The 19529-nt window shown below is 42.2% G+C and overlaps 1 protein-coding gene across 2 annotated transcripts in view; it reads left to right on the forward strand.

The window, feature by feature from the left end:
• The window catches only part of LOC137652510 (HAUS augmin-like complex subunit 3), a 51119-nt gene that overhangs the window by 21428 nt on the left and 10162 nt on the right, over positions 1 to 19529 (forward strand). For both annotated transcript variants that reach the window (XM_068385957.1, XM_068385956.1), the window contains exons 6-9: positions 1509 to 1651; positions 4012 to 4146; positions 12649 to 12829; positions 14255 to 14407. In XM_068385957.1, the coding sequence (XP_068242058.1) occupies positions 1509 to 1651; positions 4012 to 4146; positions 12649 to 12829; positions 14255 to 14407 (612 nt within the window). The remainder of the gene's footprint in view (positions 1 to 1508; positions 1652 to 4011; positions 4147 to 12648; positions 12830 to 14254; positions 14408 to 19529) is intronic.

Raw genomic sequence — 19529 nt, forward strand, 5'->3', positions numbered from 1 at the left:
GAAAGTTCCAAATAGCTTGGGGGTAAAAGGGTTAATAACCTGATATTTATTCCATATGAACGCAACTATTTATTGACTTCTGTAGCTGGAAATCATAGGCATGGAATTCAGGTTAGGCCTACCCTAGTCCAAAATGTAACAAAATTGTACTGGCAAACAGCTTCTTGAAACCAATTAAGTTTGTAAGATGAGGAAATTCTGTATTTATTCAGTTGTTATTATTATTATTATTATTATTATTATTATTATTATTAATTTTTTCATTTATTATTATTATTATTATTATTAATTTTATTATTATTATTTTTATTAGTAATATTATTATCATTATTATTAGTATTGTTATTATTACTACAGTATTATTATTATTATTATTATTTATGTTATTATTATTAATGTTATTATTATTATTATTATTATTATTACTATTATTATTACTATTATTATTTTTATTATTATTATTATTATTATTATAATTATCATTATTATTATCATTATTATTATTATTATCCTTATTATTATTATTGGTGTTATTATTAAAGTTTAAACATTATATTAGAGTTTATGGTATGTTTTTAAGTATCGATTCTGAATTAGTTTATCTGTATTTTAGAGATACAGCATGTTACGGTTTCAGTAATCAGGCAAACTTTTACATCGAGGTACATTATTTTGTACTGTAATCAGTAAAACCATAAACTTATTTGAATGTTGAGAATATTCTGTATCGCTTCCAGAATAAAAACAAAACGGAAGGCAACAAAATTTCCTTAACAGCCAATATTTTTTTATTAAGAGTTTAAATTAATTAATTTATATATATATATATATATATATATATATATATATATATATATATATATATATATATATACAGTATATCCTTTGTGGTTAGGTTCGTAATGAACATACAATTATTTCCACAATTTGTACCCGATATTCATGGGTACGATAATTTTTAAGATAAATTGAAGTATTTTTATATATACCCAGTATTCACGGACGTTCCAGCCTGCCCCTGCACTTTTAATAGTTTCAAGCTAAACTCCAAGAACAGGTATTTTCTTCGTTAAGGAATGATGTTATTTTGGCGAGCTGGGTAGGATGAAGCCACGCACGTTCCTTAGTCCATGCACCAGCTCAGCTTCCTCTGAGAAACAAATGGCTTTATTAGCAATTAGATAAAACATTTTGTATTTTTTAGAGATTGTCAATTATCTTCCTTCTTTAAAAGAATAGTATTTGAAGCTTGGGTAAGTTTAGAAATACTGTACATACTGTACATACATATACCAGGGCACTTCCCCCAATTTTGGGGGGTAGCCGACATCAACAAATGAAACAAAACAAAAAGGAGACCTCTACTCTCTACGTTCCTCTCAGCCTGACAAGAGACTCCCAAAATTGGGGAAAGTGCCATGATAGATAGATAGATTTCAAAACTCATCTTCTTTCATTTATTAGTTGTTTTAAAATGCTGTCTTTTCATGTCAGTCTCTCATTTACAGGGTGTTAAGATGGTAGCTGGAATAGAGGATTCTTCTGAATATTGTCTCCTGGATACAGATAATTTGGATCTCCATTTGGTTCGAGGAGCCGGAAAGTTAGAGTACATCCAAAATGTGAATGAACTGAATAGACTGGATGGACTGTAAGTGTCAAATGTTGATGTGTTTTAGGATTGTATTATAATTTATAGTTCAGAGGCCAGGCACTGTGATCGTTGAAGTCATTCAGAGCTTCAGTAGATATTTAAATTCGTGAAAATGTTAACCCTTTTACCCCCCAAAGGACGTACTGGTACGTTCCACAAAACTCATCCCTTTACCCCCATGGATGTACCTGTACGTCCTTGCAAAAAAATGCTATAAAATTTTTTTTTTCATATTTTTGATAATTTTTTGAGAACATTCAGGCATATTCTAAGAGAATGAGACCAGCCTGACCTCTCTATGACAAAAATTAAGGCTGTTATAGCAATTTAAAAAAATATACTGCAAAATGTGCTGTGGAAAAAATAACCCCTTGGGGGTTAAGAATTGCAAATTTCCAAAGAGCCTGGGGTTAAAGGGTTAAAACATTTAAAAACTTCATTTACTCATAACTGCAAGTCTTTCATCATCATCATTATCATCTTTTAAAGTTAAGGAATACAGGTAGTAATTAATTTGTTAGTTTTTTTTTAGCTATTTATCACCAACTAGCTTTAGTTGTCAGGTTCCCTACTTTTAAATACTGTAGCCTTATTCACTAGAGTACAATGCTTGTTTTTATGACTGGATGTTCTAATACTGCTTTTAATAGAATATAATTGTAAAGCTTTTTGTGTCTTGACTAGCACACACAAAATGGAATTAAGAGAAGGGCCTCAAGTTAGATTTCGCCAGTTGTGTATCTTGAGCTTTTGAATTAATACTTTTCCATTCATCATCTCCTCCTTCATAGTCCTCAGCCATGTAGGCCTGGGTCTTCCAACTCTTCTAATGTCTTTCACACATTTGAAATGAATTGATTAGAAATCAAAGTAAGTTGAATTTCATTAAAAATATCAACTTTAAGTAAATTTCCCAGCAAGAGCATCTACATCAACATTCTGGTGCTGATTTACAAATTTTGACAGCAAACCAGATTGTACTTAATCGACAGTAATGTCACAATGTGCATTTACTCTTAATCCATTATGGTTTGGAACACGTCATTTGTGTAGAAAAACATAATCAGTTCTTGCTTCATGCATTGGATCTCACTATTAATGTATAATTTACAGTAATGTTCTTTTGATTGCAGTAAATTTACATGTACAATATTTGCACAATGGATCATTATTGTTATTATTATTTAACCAGACTGAGATGGACCTTTTTTGCAGTTATAATAATTCAAGAGTGGAAATTTTTTCAAGAGTAAATAACTGGTAGATTACAGTACAGTCAGACCTTAGTACTGTATTTGCGGAACTTTCTGCCTTGAAAGAAAGGACAAAAGTATTCTTTGTTTTATAAGACCAAATATAGGAAAGCATTCACAGTTATATAACACCAAATAGAGCATACAAAAAGCCATAACAGTATTACATGAGGATTTATGTAACACCAAATACAGCATAGCATACTCATTTATGTAACAGGGGAGAAGCTGAGACTGATATTAGTATATTAAGTGAATTTTAAACCTCTTTTGAACACTGCAATGACTTCTTGTCTGTCTTTTCTATCTTCTTCTTCTACTTCTTCTTCTTCTTCTTCTTCTTCTTCTTCTTCTTCTTCTTCTTCTTCTTCTTCTTTTCCCACTTCTATGTGGGGTCAATGTTTCTGGTCAGCTTTCTCCATCTACCTCTGTCCCACACCTCATCACCGGTACTGTATACTGCATATCCATAATTATATTATATCAAACCAATAACAGGTCTTGTCTTTTCTATCAAGAAAATATAATATAATTATGGGTATACAGTATACAGTACCCATAAAAATTACTTTATGAAATGCTAGTCACTTCCCTTGAATAATGAAACTAGTGAATATCAACTTAAAATTTCACAAACTCATTTTTCCTCTTGGTAAGGGTAGAAGAGACTCTTTAGCTATGGTAAGCAGCCCTTTTAGGAGGACATTCTAAAATCAAACCATTGTTCACTGGCCTTGGATAGTGCCATAGCCTCTGTACCATGGTCTTTTGCTGTCTTGGGTTAGAGTTCTCTTGCTTGAGGGTACACTCGGGCACACTATTCTATCTTGTTTCTCTTCCTCTTGTTTTTTTTCCTAAGTTTTTATAGTTTATATATGAAATATTTATTTTAATGTTGTTACTGTTCTCAAAATATTTTATATTTATTGTTACTTGTAGCTTTCTTATTTCTCTTCCTCACTGGGCTATTTTCCCTGTTGGAGCCCTCGGGCTTATAGCATTCTGCATTTCCAACTAAGGTTGTAGCTTAGCAATTATTAATGATAATAATAATAATAATTAGAACCATCTGGATGTTTAGACGGTATTATTCCCTTTTATCAGGTTACGTCAGACGGAGGAAAGACGTCTGGATGGACTGATTTTGCAAGCAAGACGGCAGGCAGAGGTTGAGGAGGCTAACCGACTTCTGGCGGCAATTCACAGGAAAAAATTTCCGACAGCATCACCCATGATACAGTAAATTTCAGGTTTTTGTGGATTAAAGGTTTAAAAGTAACTCGTAAGTAACAGAGGCAATGAATGAATAATTTGAAGTTCTCTGGGATCCTGACATAGCAGAGGCAAGAAATAGGGCAGTGCCATAATGACCATACTACATATGCATATAATTAGTACCTAAGGTAGTACCAGGGAAAGCCAGGCAGTGGATGGTAGTGACTCATTAGCTAGACCTGCAGTATAACTCTGTTCACAAAATGTAGCTCACATGGACAGTTAGATTGTGTCCGCTTCTAATGACCTTCTCCCAAATTTGGAACCAGATATATTATCCACTAGGCCTTACAACTCCTCAGATGCATTTTATGCCTGGAAGTCTCATCCAATGTTTATTTGTTCCGACACAGATACAAACCTTCGCTATCATTTATCTTGCATATATTTGAGTGTGTATATGTATAAATAAAAATATACGTTGTTAGATACGTGTAACTTTAATTGCTGTTGACATCGTATCCAACTGCCTTCGCCGTAGGGAAATGTCATTGCCGCCCTTCCCTGGGACTGACGGGTGGCAGGTTCTCAACACTGCCGTGTGTTTGTTTCATTACAGAATTAAAGTGTATAACAGTTCAGCTCCCTTTCGAGGAATTATCTTACGAGGAGGTGACTTATTCCCCGAATAGTGTGTTTTGTGCTACGGAGCATGAATTGTAATTGATAACAACTTCCTTTTATTTTTTTTCACAGGTAGCAGCGACGTAGAACACAAGGCCGAGTGCAACGGCCGCCCTGTTCGTTATTCTGCGCTCCATGTGGTAGCTCGTGAGCTGTCCTCATTATGAGGTAGCATTTACTGTCAACTTTCAACTTGATGTTCCTCCTCTGAGGGGAACTTCTCTCTGAGAGAGAGAAGGTGATTTTAGTTTACGCCTATGCTTTTTTCCGTAGAGCTGGGAGAAAGCTTTACTTAGGCTATGTCCTCTTACGGGAGGACTTCTCTCTCGTTCTCGAGAGAGATTTTTACACCTACGCTTTTTTCCCATAGAGCTGGGAGAAAGCTTGTCTTAGGCGATGTCCTCCTTCTGGAAGACTTTTCTCTCATTCGTGGGAGAGAGTTCTTACGCCTACGCTTTTTTCCCATAGAACTGGGAGAAAGCTTGTTTTAGGCGATGTCCTCCTTCGGGAGGACTTCTCCCTCTTTCGCGCGAGAGATATTTTACGCCTACGCTTTATTCCCATAGAGCTAGGAGAAAGGTTGTTTTAGGCGATCTCCTTCGGGAGAACTTCCCTCTCTTTTGCGAGAAATAACTTGTAGGAGCTTGCTGATCCACCAGGGGCGGTGGCAGAGCTTACTCCGATGCAGGTTATCCCTTCGGGGGAACGAGTCTCTCGTCCTCGAGAGAAGACCGCCTCTGGGCATCGGCGGTTCTCCGTTACGCTTATGGTTCTCCTTCAGGGGCAGAGCGAGAGCCTTCTCTTAAGCGACATTCTCCTTCAGGAGAACAAACCTCTTATGCGGAGGTGTTATCTTGAACCTTCGTCATGTTGATCTTGCGGGGTCTCATGACAGTAGGAGTCCTTCGGGACTCTGCTCGAAACCTTCGGGTTTCAGTTACGCTGAACCTTCGGGCTCTCGTAACGATGGTAACGTTGAGCCTTCGGGAACTTGTGCTATCAATCACGCTGACCTTTCGGGGTCTCGTGATAGAGGAACCTTGGTTCCTCGTTACGCTGATCCTTCGGGGTCTCTTAACATTAGTTATGCTGAACCCTTGGGCTCTCGTAACTTTAGTCACACTAACACTCTGGTGTGTCGTGACAGGGAAACTGCGGTTTCTCGTTACGCTGACCCTTCGGGGTCTCGTAACATCAATTACTTTGAACCCTAGGGCTCTCGTAACTTTAGTCACTGACACTTCGGTGTTTTGTGACAGGGAAACTTCGGTTTCTCGTTACGCTGACCTTCGGGGTCTCGTAACATTAGTTACGCAGAACCCTTGGGCTCTCGTAACTTTAGTCACTCCAACACTTCGGTGTTTAGTGACAGGGAAACTTCGGTTTCTCGTTGCGTTGACCCTTTGGGTTTGCGCAACACAGTTCACGCTGAACTTTCTCTGTTTCTCGTGACCTGAGTCATTCTTTTTATGGTAGAGAGTTTTCAAACTCTCATTGTGTTGATCGTTCGCGCTCACACAACACAAGCTATCGTGAACCTTCAGGTGACTGTAGCAGTGAGTTCTCTCACAAACCTGAGAACTCTCGCGCGCATGACCAAGTTGGCGTTCACGGCCAAATTGGCGGGCACGAACGAATTAGCGTGCACGACCGTCTTGGTGCGCACGACCGTCTTAGTGCGCGCAAGCAAAATGGCGATCATGGGGCGCCGGTTCATCCTTTGGCGCGCCGGTTCATCCTTTGGCGCGCCATATGCGCGAACATCCTGTTGCTCGCCATGCGCGCGAACATCCTGTTGCTCGCCATGCGCGCGAACATCCTGTGGCGCGCCATGCGCGCGAACAACACACTGCGCACCTTGCGCGCGAGCAACCTTATGCGCGCCAGGTGCGCTAATAACCTCATGCGCTCCACGAGTGCGGAAAATGTGCGCGCAATCGGGAAAGGCACGTGCACGAGCTCCCTTCCGCTTACCAACAGTGTGGCGCAAGAGCAGTGCACACGATCGGATAGGAGCGCACGACCACATTGGCGTGCACACACGATCGGATTGGAGCGCAAGACTGTATTGGCTCGCGCGCACGAACGAGGTGCACGCAATCGGTTGAAGTGCGCGAACAACTCTTATGATCCTTCGGGGTCTCACAACGCAGTTCATGCTGAACCTTTGGGTTCTCGTGATCATAGCCATACTTATATGACAGAGTGTTCACGAGTGCACAAGACGTTTACTCTCATGACAGAGTTTTCGAACTCTCGTCCCGTGAATTGTTCGCGCGCCCGTCATCATCAAGAGTTTTACTCTGATGACAGAGGGATGCCTGCTGCCTAAGGGTTTACGAATCTCTACAGATAAATATGACACAGTTCCTTTGGGTCCTGGTTACGTATCACGATTCCTGGAAATTCCTTCAGGAATCAGCGACAGAGTTCCTGCGGGTTCTCGGCACAACATCCCTAAAGGTCGTGAGAAAGGAATTCACAAATAGATTCTGAACCCCTAGGTTCTCATCCGAATCTCTCTGTTTCCGTGATCCAGAGTTTTCTGAAAACTCTATGGTCGACCCCCCCCCCCCCTCTATGTGATGGGTCTTCCAAAGGTGTGACTTGATACGTCACTCTACACTCCCAGCTGATTACTATATCAGCTAGTCTAGTTTCGCCAGCACCGATCCTTTTGTTTTCGGACGAACCACCGTCATTTTTCCTCCACTTTCCCACTTCGAGTGGTTTGGTTAGCAGATGGAAATGAGCGGGGAATGAAAGTTCTTTACATTGCAGTTCATTTCCCCTGGCAGGCCTTGCCTGATTTAGACGGTAGTTTTCTCACTATCGAGAAAGCGTTCGATGGCAACCCCTTCAAGTAAGCGGTCGATGGCAATTATGTCTGGCCTTCTTGAAGCAAACCCCCACATACGAGACCTCACCCTTTTTCGGGAGACTCGTGCCTGAGAAGTTTTTACAAAACTTCAATGGGTGTTAAAACTTCATGAACGCCGTAAGCCTTCCCGGAGCATGCACTCTAGCCAAGACAAAATCGCGAGGTTATGGTCTTAAACTCAGTTCTACCGTTTGATGGAGGCAGCCTCCCCCATCATTGTACCCTGGGTATAACGACTTGCCTTTTTACACGATAGTCTTCCGAGACTTTTATTCTATCCTTACAGGGTTATTGTTTCGAACAATTAGTCCCGAAGGAACATTGTTAGCTGACGTTAAAAGAACGATAGCAACAGCGTGGGCATCTTTTCATTACGTTACGAACGTTTCAAACCCCGCCCATAGGTAAACAGACATCCATTTCTGTGTAATGAACACTGGCTAGCCCCTCGTATAATGAGGAGGGGTAAACCAAAGGGGAAATGATCGCCTCTATAACTGTATATTTTGTTTGAGAACATGTTTGCTCTCATTAAAGGAAATATTACAGTTAGTCAACGATCAAAATTCTTTCGGCAATAATGTTGCGATTCGTCGCACATACATTATTCCCACAACCGGATTCGTTGCAAACTTTTCCTGGAGGCAGAGAATGCACATGCGCTAGCGCAAATGGACAAGTACATATATGCGTGCAAGCGATCTTTCTGCTAATAAGGGCTATATACATCTTCCAATTAGAACTCCGTTTTATTAAGTTGTATTTGTTCCAACACAAACGAAAAGAACATAAGGGATAAGTACAAAGATACCACGCGGTAACCACGCGGGACACACGAGGCGGACACACGAGGCGGACACAAAGGGTCGAGAGAGACGAGAGCGACGTGAGAGTATGGTATCACGTCGCGACCAGAGAACTTACTGACTAACGGGACCCAAGCGGACCTCGACCTAGCTCAAGGCTACCCTCGGGGCACGTTCTCTCACTCCCGGGTTAGCCCTCCATAGAAAACGGGTATAGGGTATACTACACAAAACTCTGGTCGGTAGAGGGGAGATTACAGGTAACTCCTAAGAAAGTAGTTCTCGGTAAGTATGTTAGGAAAAATAAAAATTACTTAAAATTTTTGATATTTATATCCCTTACTGAAACCAGGTTATTCAGTACATAACTTGGCTACTTTCCTGTAACCAGACATACGGCATTTACGTTCTGCCTCCTTACAGGCATTTTTTCCTTTCCCACGATCGGAAGTCTTCTCCTACAAAGGCTTTGGCTGGAAACTTCTCATAAGCATATCTGTTCCCTAGTAGCGAACATTTAATATAAATGCTAGTTTACCGATCGGAGACGGAGAAGTACGAACATTTTTTGTCATAAGAAGGAGAAACCTCCGTTACGAACGTTTCCAACTTTCTCTAACAGTTCCGGATACGACTTTCAAGTCGAACTACGCATGTATGCTTGTCATGCGTTTGATTCGGTGTTACTACTCCGTAGTAGCCTTATGCTCTTTACCCACCCAACAATAGATTGAAAATACATCTCGATCCCCTCTTGGGTTTGGTTGGAGGCGTTTGGTGATTACCGTACAGTCTCTTGTCTGGAAAGCGATCTCTATGGAGATTCGCCCTTATAACATAAGCTGTATTGATTAACTGGTTTACAGTTAGATATCAGTCTTATTCGGCCAACCACACTGGATTAGTGGCAGTTGGAGGGAGAACAGGCTGTTCCCCTTCGTTGCAAGAACGTGCAATTGGTTACACGTCTCGACATCATCTTGAGGTGTGTTTATTGCTATGCACTTCCCCCCTCACCGCTGGACAATCCGTGGGCGATGGGTGGCAGACGAGAGCTTCTGCAAAGAGGCCTGTCTTTTCGTCTTCCCTCTGGACCTGATGCTCTCTATCATGCATCAAAAGAGAGAGGGGGGGCATATGCCATACCATTCCATCCTCGTCTGTTGGCCCGATTCAGAAAGGTACCAGCATTCACCTCTCTTAGAGAACCAGCCAGCAGTACGAAGCCTTAGATGGACAGAGGACAACTAGTTGCCCCCCTCTGCTCGCGTCATTCCTGGTATAGGAATGTGCTTGCAAAACCACCCAGATAGTGGGCTCCTAGTGTCTTGGAATCATCTTGTATCCAACAAAGTCTTAACTTTGTGGGGTCCCCGACTGTGGTTATGCTCGCAGCGGCCCTGATCTTCAGGCTCCCACTCGACCGTTCCCCAGGCCCTCAAACAAAATGTATTCCAAGATCGGTGGGGCGGCCTAGAGGTGTGCATAGTTTCCCCCCCCCCCCATTCGGTCTAGTGAAAAAGTCGTCAGCCAAGTCATGATAAGCAGGATCTTATCAATGACTCCAATGGCTTCGCTATGGCATCCTGCAGAATGGTTCCCAGACCTTCTGCAGCCCCTAACGGAGCTCCAATAGCTTTGCTATAGCAACCCGCAGAATGGTTCCCGGACCTTCTACAGCTCCTGACGGAGTTCCGAGGGATCTTCCTCCACGGCACGATCTTCCAAGCAGCCACATGCTAACACTTTCCTGAGCCGTAGCTTTGCTTCGACTTCTCGCCTGGGACGATCCTACACCACCCCTCTCAGAGAGGCCTTTCGCATCAGGTTACGGAAAAGATGTCTAGGCACCTCGGACACTTTTCAGCGTCGATCTTCCAAGCGAAGTGTTCAGTCCTTGGTGACTGATGTCGTGGAAGGGGATTCTCTCCCATCGATGCCTTTACTTATGCAAGTGTGAGATAACTTGTTCCCCGTCGGATCTCAACCTCCTCCTGGGAACGCGGTTCGGGTCCTTCAGTCTCTGGAGGCCCCTCTCTATGAACCATAGGCCCAGCAGCAGATCGCTTCCTTACATGGAAGACGCCTTTTCTACTCACTTGGGGTTTTGACCAAGAGAGTTAGTGTGTTGTATGATCCAACCTCTGATGTCTCCTACCCTAGGAGACTGGGAGAAGTAATCCTCAGCGGCGTTCCCGAGTGGATTGCCAAGACTCAAATCCGAGTATGCTGTACCCTGGGTGCAGCCCATTTTGATTAAAGAGTCTCTGTTCGGTAACCGGAAACCCATCAACTGGGGTTTTACCCAGTGAAGAGTCTGTGGGGTTACCTTAAAAGAACGGTACCAGCTCGCCCCCGTGTGTCAGCACTGTTGACCAGCACGGGGAAGGTCAAGAGGAGGACCTCAAGGATTTCCTTCTCCTCTGGGATCGGAAGGCAATTGAGGTTACTCTTGATCTAGACTCTCCTCCATCCTAAGACCCAGAGCTCGTAACGTCACTGGCGTTGCTACGTCCTGCCGTTCAGGAAACTACTTTGTGGTGCAGATACTTTAAGTGGGCATGTGGAAGCGTCAATCGACCCTCACGGCCCACTATCTGCAAAGACGTAACCCACAAGAACATGGAGACCTTTTCCATTGGTCCTGTGGTGGTCGCACAACAAATGGTCTAAACACCTTAGGCTCCTTGATGGACAAGTAGCAGAGGGTTGGGGGCTGAGGCTACCCGGATTAGTCTGGGGTGAATGAGTAAGAATGTCTGGCTCCTTTCTTCCTTTCACCTTCTCCCCTCTGGGGAAAACAGCTCCGCAAGCCTCAGCATAGCTGACCTCACCTCGCTGCAGGTAAGACCCATTTCCCTTGTGCCTCCAAAGTATAGAAGAATACTTCATGTCCCCAATACCTTTTAGAGGGAGGGTATTGGGTAAGTCTTTAAGAACAATAGATTTTCTACTCGAGTTCCTATGTTAAAGACAAGCCACACTGTTAGTTCCACTTACACACAAGCTTCTGCAGGCCGCTATCAGTGCATTACCTCATATCGGCACTTGATTTTAGCGAGAGTAGGGTCCCTTCTACTATTGATCACAGATCGAAATAGTGAGGACCCTGGGTCATGACCAAGGCCAGTTGGTGAGGACTTCCTCCTTCCTAAGAGCAAGTCACCCTATTAAATAGCGAAGGTTTGCATCTGTGTCGGAACAAATAACAAATTTGGAAATAATTTGTATTTTTCCTAACACAAACCTGTAGCTATTTATACAAATTGGCCCGCCACCCTGTCCCCCGATAAGTCCTGCTATAAAGCAAAGTGGTTACTCAGCCGAGAGGTGTGAGTGAGCGGGGTAGCCAGTCTACCCCACCCCCCACCCGCTAACTAGCGGATGGGGTAGTTATCGCTCACTAAAATTATCATGGCTCGTCTTTCAGCTGCGCCGAAAGCAATACCCTAATAGCTCTAGGTTTGAATGTTAGGAAAAAAAAAATTATTTCCAAATTTGTTATATTGCACAAATGTTTCAAGGATCAACTTTCAGCAAAAAAAAAGCTGAGACAATTTTCTCCATGAATTTGAATAGCCCACCTAACTGTTTATACCTCTCATCACCAGATGTTATAATTTTGACAGCAATTAGCATTCTTTATTTACATTTTAAAACCCAATAGAAACTTGTATCTGTATTTTCTTGTTGCTGAAAGCTGGTGCTTGAAACTTGCAAGCAATGTAGATACTGTATTAAGTATTAACCCTTTTACCCCCAAAGGACGTACTGGTACGTTTCACAAAACTCATCCCTTTACCCCCATGGGCGTACCGGTACGTCCTTGCAAAAAACTGCTATTGAAATTTTTTTTTTTTCATATTTTTGATAATTTTTTGAGAAACTTTAGGCATTTTCCAAGAGAATGAGACCAACCTGACCTCTCTATGATAAAAATTAAGGCTGTTAGAGCAATTTTGAAAAAATATACTGCAAAATGTGCATGAAAAAAAAAATAACCCCTGTGGGTTAAGGGTTGGAAATTTCCAAATAGCCTGGGGGTAAAAGGGTTAATTGATTGAAAGGTTTTGGCATTCTGTCAAGGTCGTTGATGCCGAGAGTAAGTATTGAAATTATAAACTTCATGTAAGAAGATTTCTTTTTATTTCATAGGCAGCAAACCACTGATGCCTTGAGTTCTCGAATGCTGTTAAGTCATGAAATACAACAGCAACACCAGATTCTCCAGTCGCTAGTAGCAGAGGTGGCGCAGTTAGAAAGTACAAAGACGATCAGTGGCAATTATCAACTGAAATGCAAGCGTCAGGAATACTTTCTTGAAAAGCAGAAAATCGTATGTTATGGCAGTTTTTGTTTATGTTCTGTTTTATTTATAAAATAATGTTATTTGTCTAACATTGATTGTTTTATGTTTATATGAGTTGCTTTCTTTAAAAGCAGAAAATCGTATGTTATGGCAGTTTTTGTTTATGTTCTGTTTATTTATAAAATAATGTTATTTGTTTAGCATTGATTATTTTCTGGTTATATGAGTTGCTTTCTAGAAAAGAAGAAAATAGTATGTTATAGCAGTTTTCATGTTTTGTTTTATTTATAAAATAATGTTATTTGTCTAACGTTGATTATTTTCTGTTCATATGAGTTGGGGTTACAAGTGAGATGCCGTGATATAGCGGTGAAAGCATTGGATTTGTTCCAATTAGTTGTATGATGTTTATCTCTGACTTTAACCCTTTTACCCCCAAAGGACGTACTGATACGTTTCACAAAACACATCCCATTACCCCCATGGACGTACCAGTACGTCCTTGCAAAAAAAATGCTATAAAAAATTTTTTTTTCATATTTTTGATAATTTTTTGAAAAAATTCAGGCATTTTCCAAGAGAATGAGACCAACCTGACCTCTCTATGGCAAAAATTAAGGCTGTTAGAGCAATTTAAAAAATATATACTGAAAAATGTGCTTGAAAAAAAAATAACCCCTGGGGGTTAAGGGTTGGAAAGTTCCATATAGCCTGGGGGTAAAAGGGTTAACAAAATTTGTGTTTTATCTGGTGTATACAGCATCTTGTTCGTTCATGCTATTCAGTTCTCTATTTTCCATTGATTTGCTAATTTGTCCAGGTTTAAAGACAAAAACTTAATTATAAATGCTATTCTATTATAAAAGCTTTGAGTGTGTCTGACGAACCAAGATATGTGGGCACTGTCTCCTCCTCCTATTTCTTGGCCATAGGGAATCATACTAAAAAACGCTATCGTGATTTCTAGTATTTTTCTACATTACTACCTTCCAACTTCTAGCTTGTCGTTTACATCTAGACTGTAGTAAATTTTGTTATAAAATTTGGCTTTATAGAAAGAGGAATGCAATATACCTTTTATGAATTGTATTACTGAAATTCCCATTATTAAATTTGTATGATTTAAAAAGATCCTCTTTGTAGTGTTGAGAGAACCATATGTGTCATCTGATAGAAGAAATTGACATTGAAAAAGAGATGACTGAAATACTTATGCAATGATGAAAGTTGAAGATCCTGTAATGGGAATATTGTGTAGTTTAAATCTGGTGCCACTTTTGTTCCAGACGAAGTATAGAAAATAATCCATTCTGTCCCACGTTACTCTTGTCGTTGGACTTTAGTTACCGAGGTGTTTTGATGCATTAGAGAAATTAAAGTTTCTTCAATTGCTGCTTCTTTGGCAGCTTTATTTATCAAGTTTCTCGCATTATATTGTACATGTTTTAACAGGTTATGGATCAGCTGATATCTCAGCTTGCAAGACATGATTGGATTAAGATAGCTGTAGATGTGGAAAGTGACAAGATCAGTGACATACTTCAGGTTTTGAAGACCATTAATTCAGTTCTGTCCGATGAAGACAACAGTTACAAAGAAAGAATGGTGAGTGTAGCCATTCATGTATTCCTATTTTTTTCATTGATAATAATTGTATAAACAAGTAGAAAGTTTATATCTTAAACTTAGTATGTTATTTCTAGACTTGCATGGGATTTAAAAAGGGATTTTGGTGAAGGAAAGATCTATTTCTGGGCGAGGGACCTGTGTCGCCCAGTGAAATGCTCCTCTAGCACCATTTCTAAGGCGTAGTTATTGCTGAATATACCAGAGAAAAAGAGATGCATGGCATGCCAGGAATAAACCTAGCTCGCTCACTCTTTGAGTGTCGGTATAGAAAACTGGGGCGTGATTGAACCGCGACCATAGATCTCTCACCAATTAGACCTCTCCTTCATCAACATCCCCCCTCTCTACCCCTACATCTCCCCACCCCCCATCCTCATTCCTCCCAGCACCCGAAGCTTGGACCAACCAGGGTGAGGGAAAAAAGGGAAAGGGTGGGTTCACTGGGCAACACAGGTCCCTCGCCCAGAAATAGATTTTTCCTTCGTCAAAATCCCTTCTCTGGGCTCGACCTGTGTCGCTCCGTGAAATCATAACAGAGAAATGGTACAAGCTTGGAAAGGGTTAAACACAAGGGAATGAAACTAAAAACATATAATGCAAAAACGGACTTTGAGCGAAGCGAAAAATCTATTTATGGGTGAGATGGCCATGACATCCTGATGGAAGGTTCCTTTAATAGCTTCCCAAGGGTATATATGACTACAGTGATATTCCCAGAGAATCAAACCAAAGGTTTCACAGAATTCTAACTTCTGGCACGAGTACCCTCAAGATTTACTCTCAAGGGTATCTTGTATGATCAGGGGACGTATTCTTGACACGCCACATGGCAATCTGCACCCCGAATAGCCTTTACGCTTCGAGGAGGATACATGGCAGAATTAGAAGGGTAGCCGCATTAGAGGTTACCCTGGTTCCCCTACTACTATCGTATCGCAACCGCGCCAACTCCCTCTGGCGGTCATTCCTTCATTTGTAGCGCCTCGCTACGGTGGTGTTCCCTGTTGATCTGACATTTTCGATCGATTTCTAGGAATCTTTATGCTTTCTACGGCTTCTTTCTCCATCTATAAAGTTGAGTATTCATTCTTTACAATATGTATTTTAGTTCTAGCCTCACAATGAAATTAGTGTAATTATTGTGTTTGGATCTACGCTGGTCACCGGTGTCGCCATGGGCGCCGTCGTTCATTGGGCATGTGTTATTTAGTTAACCCTTTTACCCCCAAAGGACGTACTGGTACGTTTCACAAAAGCCATCCCTTTACCCCCATGGACGTACCGGTACGTCCTTGCAGAAAATGCTATAAATTTTTTTTTTTTCATATTTTTGATAATTTTTTGAGAAAATTCAGGCATTTTCCAAGAGAATGAGACCAACCTGACCTCTCTATGACAAAAATTAAGGCTGTTAGAGCAATTTAGAATAAATATACTGCATAATGTGCTGGGTAAAAAATAACCCCCTGGGGGTTAAGGGTTGGAAATTTCCAAAGAGCCTGGGGGTAAAAGGGTTAACAGAACGACATTTCCGTTTTAAACTGTTATTATGAAAGCTATTTAGGCATTTTATATTGTAAAGATATTTATATGCATAATTTTCCCTTTTCTGTGTCGATCGTATATGTCAGAGTTTTGGTGATTTTAGGTAACCAAGATCTCGCCTTGCCTAGGTAACCCAACCTAGACAATATTTACTTCGACATTTCCCCGGTTACCCTTGTGTATCGGTTATCATTCATTGGAGATTGATATCTCCTGGAATTATAGTAGCCGTTACTAGTCTCGAATAGAAATTTATGGGTAATCTCTCTTCCCTCTGAGAGTAGCCTTAGGCTACAACTCTGCGCCGGCCTTGAATTTCGAATTCAGGCATGGCTAGCCTAGAGTTTTCTGTCTCATCCCTTAACAGCAGACGGCAAGTTTTGGGATTCGATCAGAACCTCGGAGTATTCAGTCTTTTTTCGGCACTCGGTCGGTGGGGTGACTGCATTCCCCTGCCGGCATAGGAGGCTAGCCCTCCTTAGATTACACCTGAAGTGGTTGCATGATGCCGCCACCTTCTCCCTGTGGTCTAGTAGACTAGTCCTATGCTCGCAGACCCTAGGCTGTAGAGTAGTATACTCTTGTGGCCTAGGATAGCGCCGGCATTGGAACTCTGTTTCTCCCTTGTTGAGAGGAACGGCATGGACTGCCGTCCCCTTGACTGTATTAGCACCTCCTAAGCTGGAGAATAGAAGATTCTCCTGTCGCTTGGGGTTGTGCCGGTACTGAAACAGAGTTTCTTCAAGGTGTGTAGGTCCGGCAACATTGCCGGCCCCTCCCATACTCGTATAGGACCCTTTCCCCCACCCCCTTTTCTGTTCTTTTACGATGGCCGAGCCATTGTCTTTCCTGAGCCGGCGTCCTGCAACCTTACCATTGCCGGTGGCAAAAATATTTACAAATATAAAACATAAGATATACAAAACAAACAGATAACCTGGGTAAACTCTCAAAATGAAAATGCCATTACAACCAAGTAAAAATACAAATTCCAAGCAAACAATGTAACCTGAGGTAAGGATGCAGATCAAAAATACAACAAGAACGGTAGGGGGAGTAGGCAAGGCAGGGTAAATACGCTCCTTATAAGGCGACAAGATAAAAAAATAAAGGGAAGAAGAAAAAAGGGGACCTATTTATAATGGTTCGTCTCTATCCGGAGGGATGATACACCCAGCCGCCACTGTCGCAAATTTAAGGGCCTCCAAGGATTTTAAATAGTGACGCTTAAAGATTTTAGGAGATTTCCATCTGGTGTACATTTTCAAATCTTCAAAATTCACGTTATGGAAATAATTAACTGAGGTTGCCACAGCTCGGACATCATGAGCATGAGGAACCGAGAGAGGATTGGCTTGTATAATAAAATAAAGCATTTGTTGTCGAATTCCCCTTAGGGAAAGAGTTCCGCCACGTTCCCGAATAAACAGAGGGCCTGAAGATGTAGAAGAAGTTCTACGCTAATAACCTTTGAGAGTGTTGACAGGACACAGGGAAAGATCCTGAGAAAGTGGAAAAATTCTCCACGGAGTCCATCTGGACTGGGGATCTTCATTTTTAGCTAAGAACCGTGTATCCGGCGAGAGTAAGACCTCCCCAGACGGAAGAAATTCAGTGTGACCCGGATCTCTGGATAAGGCTAACAGCTCAGATACTCTAGCACTGGAAGCCAAACTCAACAAAAACAACGTTTTCCTAAGGAATGTTATGTAAGAGCAAGAATCATTATCAGTATCAGAAGCCAGCTTAAGGACGTCATTGAGGAACCACGAAGCCGCAGCAGGTCAAGTTGCTGGTTTTAATCTAGCGCAAGCTTTGGGAATGGATGCAAAGTACGAATCCGAAAGATCAGTATTGAACCGGATTGAGAAAATTCTCTTCAAGGCGGACTTAATCGTGGTAATAGTCCTTGCAGCTAAACCCCCTTCAAACAATGTTCGAAAAAAGGTAACTGCAAGATTGGGAGTCATCGTTCTAACATCCGAATCCCTCAGGATCTTGGCCAACTTCCTGACAGCAGAATCATACTGCCGTAGAGTAGAATCCCTCTTATCCGACTCCAGGAACAAAGTGTTAATAGGATCGATAGCAGCATCCTTCTGAGCAGCAAATTTCATGAAGTCCATAAAGTTAGGGCACTCAGAATTCCTGAGGAAGCTGACACACGGCGAGTTTGTACTGTTTGAGACAGCAACGGGTTGGGAAGCTGTCGAGGCTGGAGACCCAACCAATTGCTCTTCGGCCAGTTGAGGGCCACAAGGGCTACTTGACCGTGGAAAGACCGAAGCCTGTCCAGAACTCTCATCAACATTTTGACCGGAGGAAAAAGGTAGATCCTCTGCCAGGTGTTCCAGTCGAGAGGGTCCAGGTTGGGGGCTACGTAACACCGGAGTTTGTGGTTGGTCTTCGTGGCGAAGAGGTCCACCTGGAGACCTGGAACCTGCTGGCAAATCTAACGGAACGATTGGCGGTCCAGAGACCATTCCGATTCCAAGGGAGTCACCCGAGATAGGGCATCGGCTACGACATTTCTGACGCCTTCTAGATGAACTGCTGACAGATGCCAATGGTTTTTTTGCCGCCAAGGAAAAGATGGCAATCATCACATGATTGATGTTACTGGATTTGGATCCTCCCCTGTTGAGGCAATGAACCACCACTGCGCTGTCCTGAACCAACCTGATATGCTGGTTCCTTGTCGGGGAGAGCTTCTTCAGGGTCAGGAAGACGGCCATGGCTTCCAGGATATTGATATGCATTTGACGGAAGGTCGCTGACCACAAGCCCTGTACCTCCTTGAACGGGGAGTAACCCCCCACCCGGAGAGGGAGGCGTCTGTATGGACGATCAAAGCTGGGGGAGGGTACTGAAGGGGCACCGACTTGGCCAAATTCTTGTCTTTCGTCCATGGAAGGAGCCTTTTCTTAGAATAGCTAGAATTCTCGAAACTACGTCCCGGAGACTGACGTTCGCCCTGGACCGCCACACCCGGTTGATGTCCTTCAACCTGGCCTTCAACATAACATCCGTGACGGAAGCAAACTGGAGAGAACCCAGACCCCTTTCCTGGTTCCTCCGAGACGTAAATTTGGATCCTAGAAACTGTCTTGTGGCCCTTGCGATCTCCTTCCGTTTCTTCGGGGGAATCGATAACTTGTGAGTGTCCAGATTCCATTGGAGTCCCAACCATTGGAAGCACAACGCCGGAACTAGGCGAGACTTCTTGAAATTTATTTGGAACCCTAAATGTTCCAGAAACCTGATGACTTGGACTGTCGCCTCTCGACATTCCTCGATAGTGTTGGCCCAAATAAGTCAATCGTCCAGATAGGCCACCAACTGTACACCTGGGCCCTCAATTCTTGAACTACCGAGTCAGCTAGCTTCGTGAATACCCTTGGGGCTATGTTGAGACCGAAGGGCATCACCTTGAAAGCAAAAGCTTGATTGCCTAGCTTGAAACCCAGAAACGGATGAAAATGACGCGCTATTGGAACATGATAGTAGGCTTCGGTAAGATCAATAGAGGTGGTGATGGCCCCACGGGGAAGTA

Source organism: Palaemon carinicauda, chromosome 13 (assembly GCF_036898095.1).
Source record: "Palaemon carinicauda isolate YSFRI2023 chromosome 13, ASM3689809v2, whole genome shotgun sequence".
NCBI lineage: Eukaryota > Metazoa > Arthropoda > Malacostraca > Decapoda > Palaemonidae > Palaemon > Palaemon carinicauda.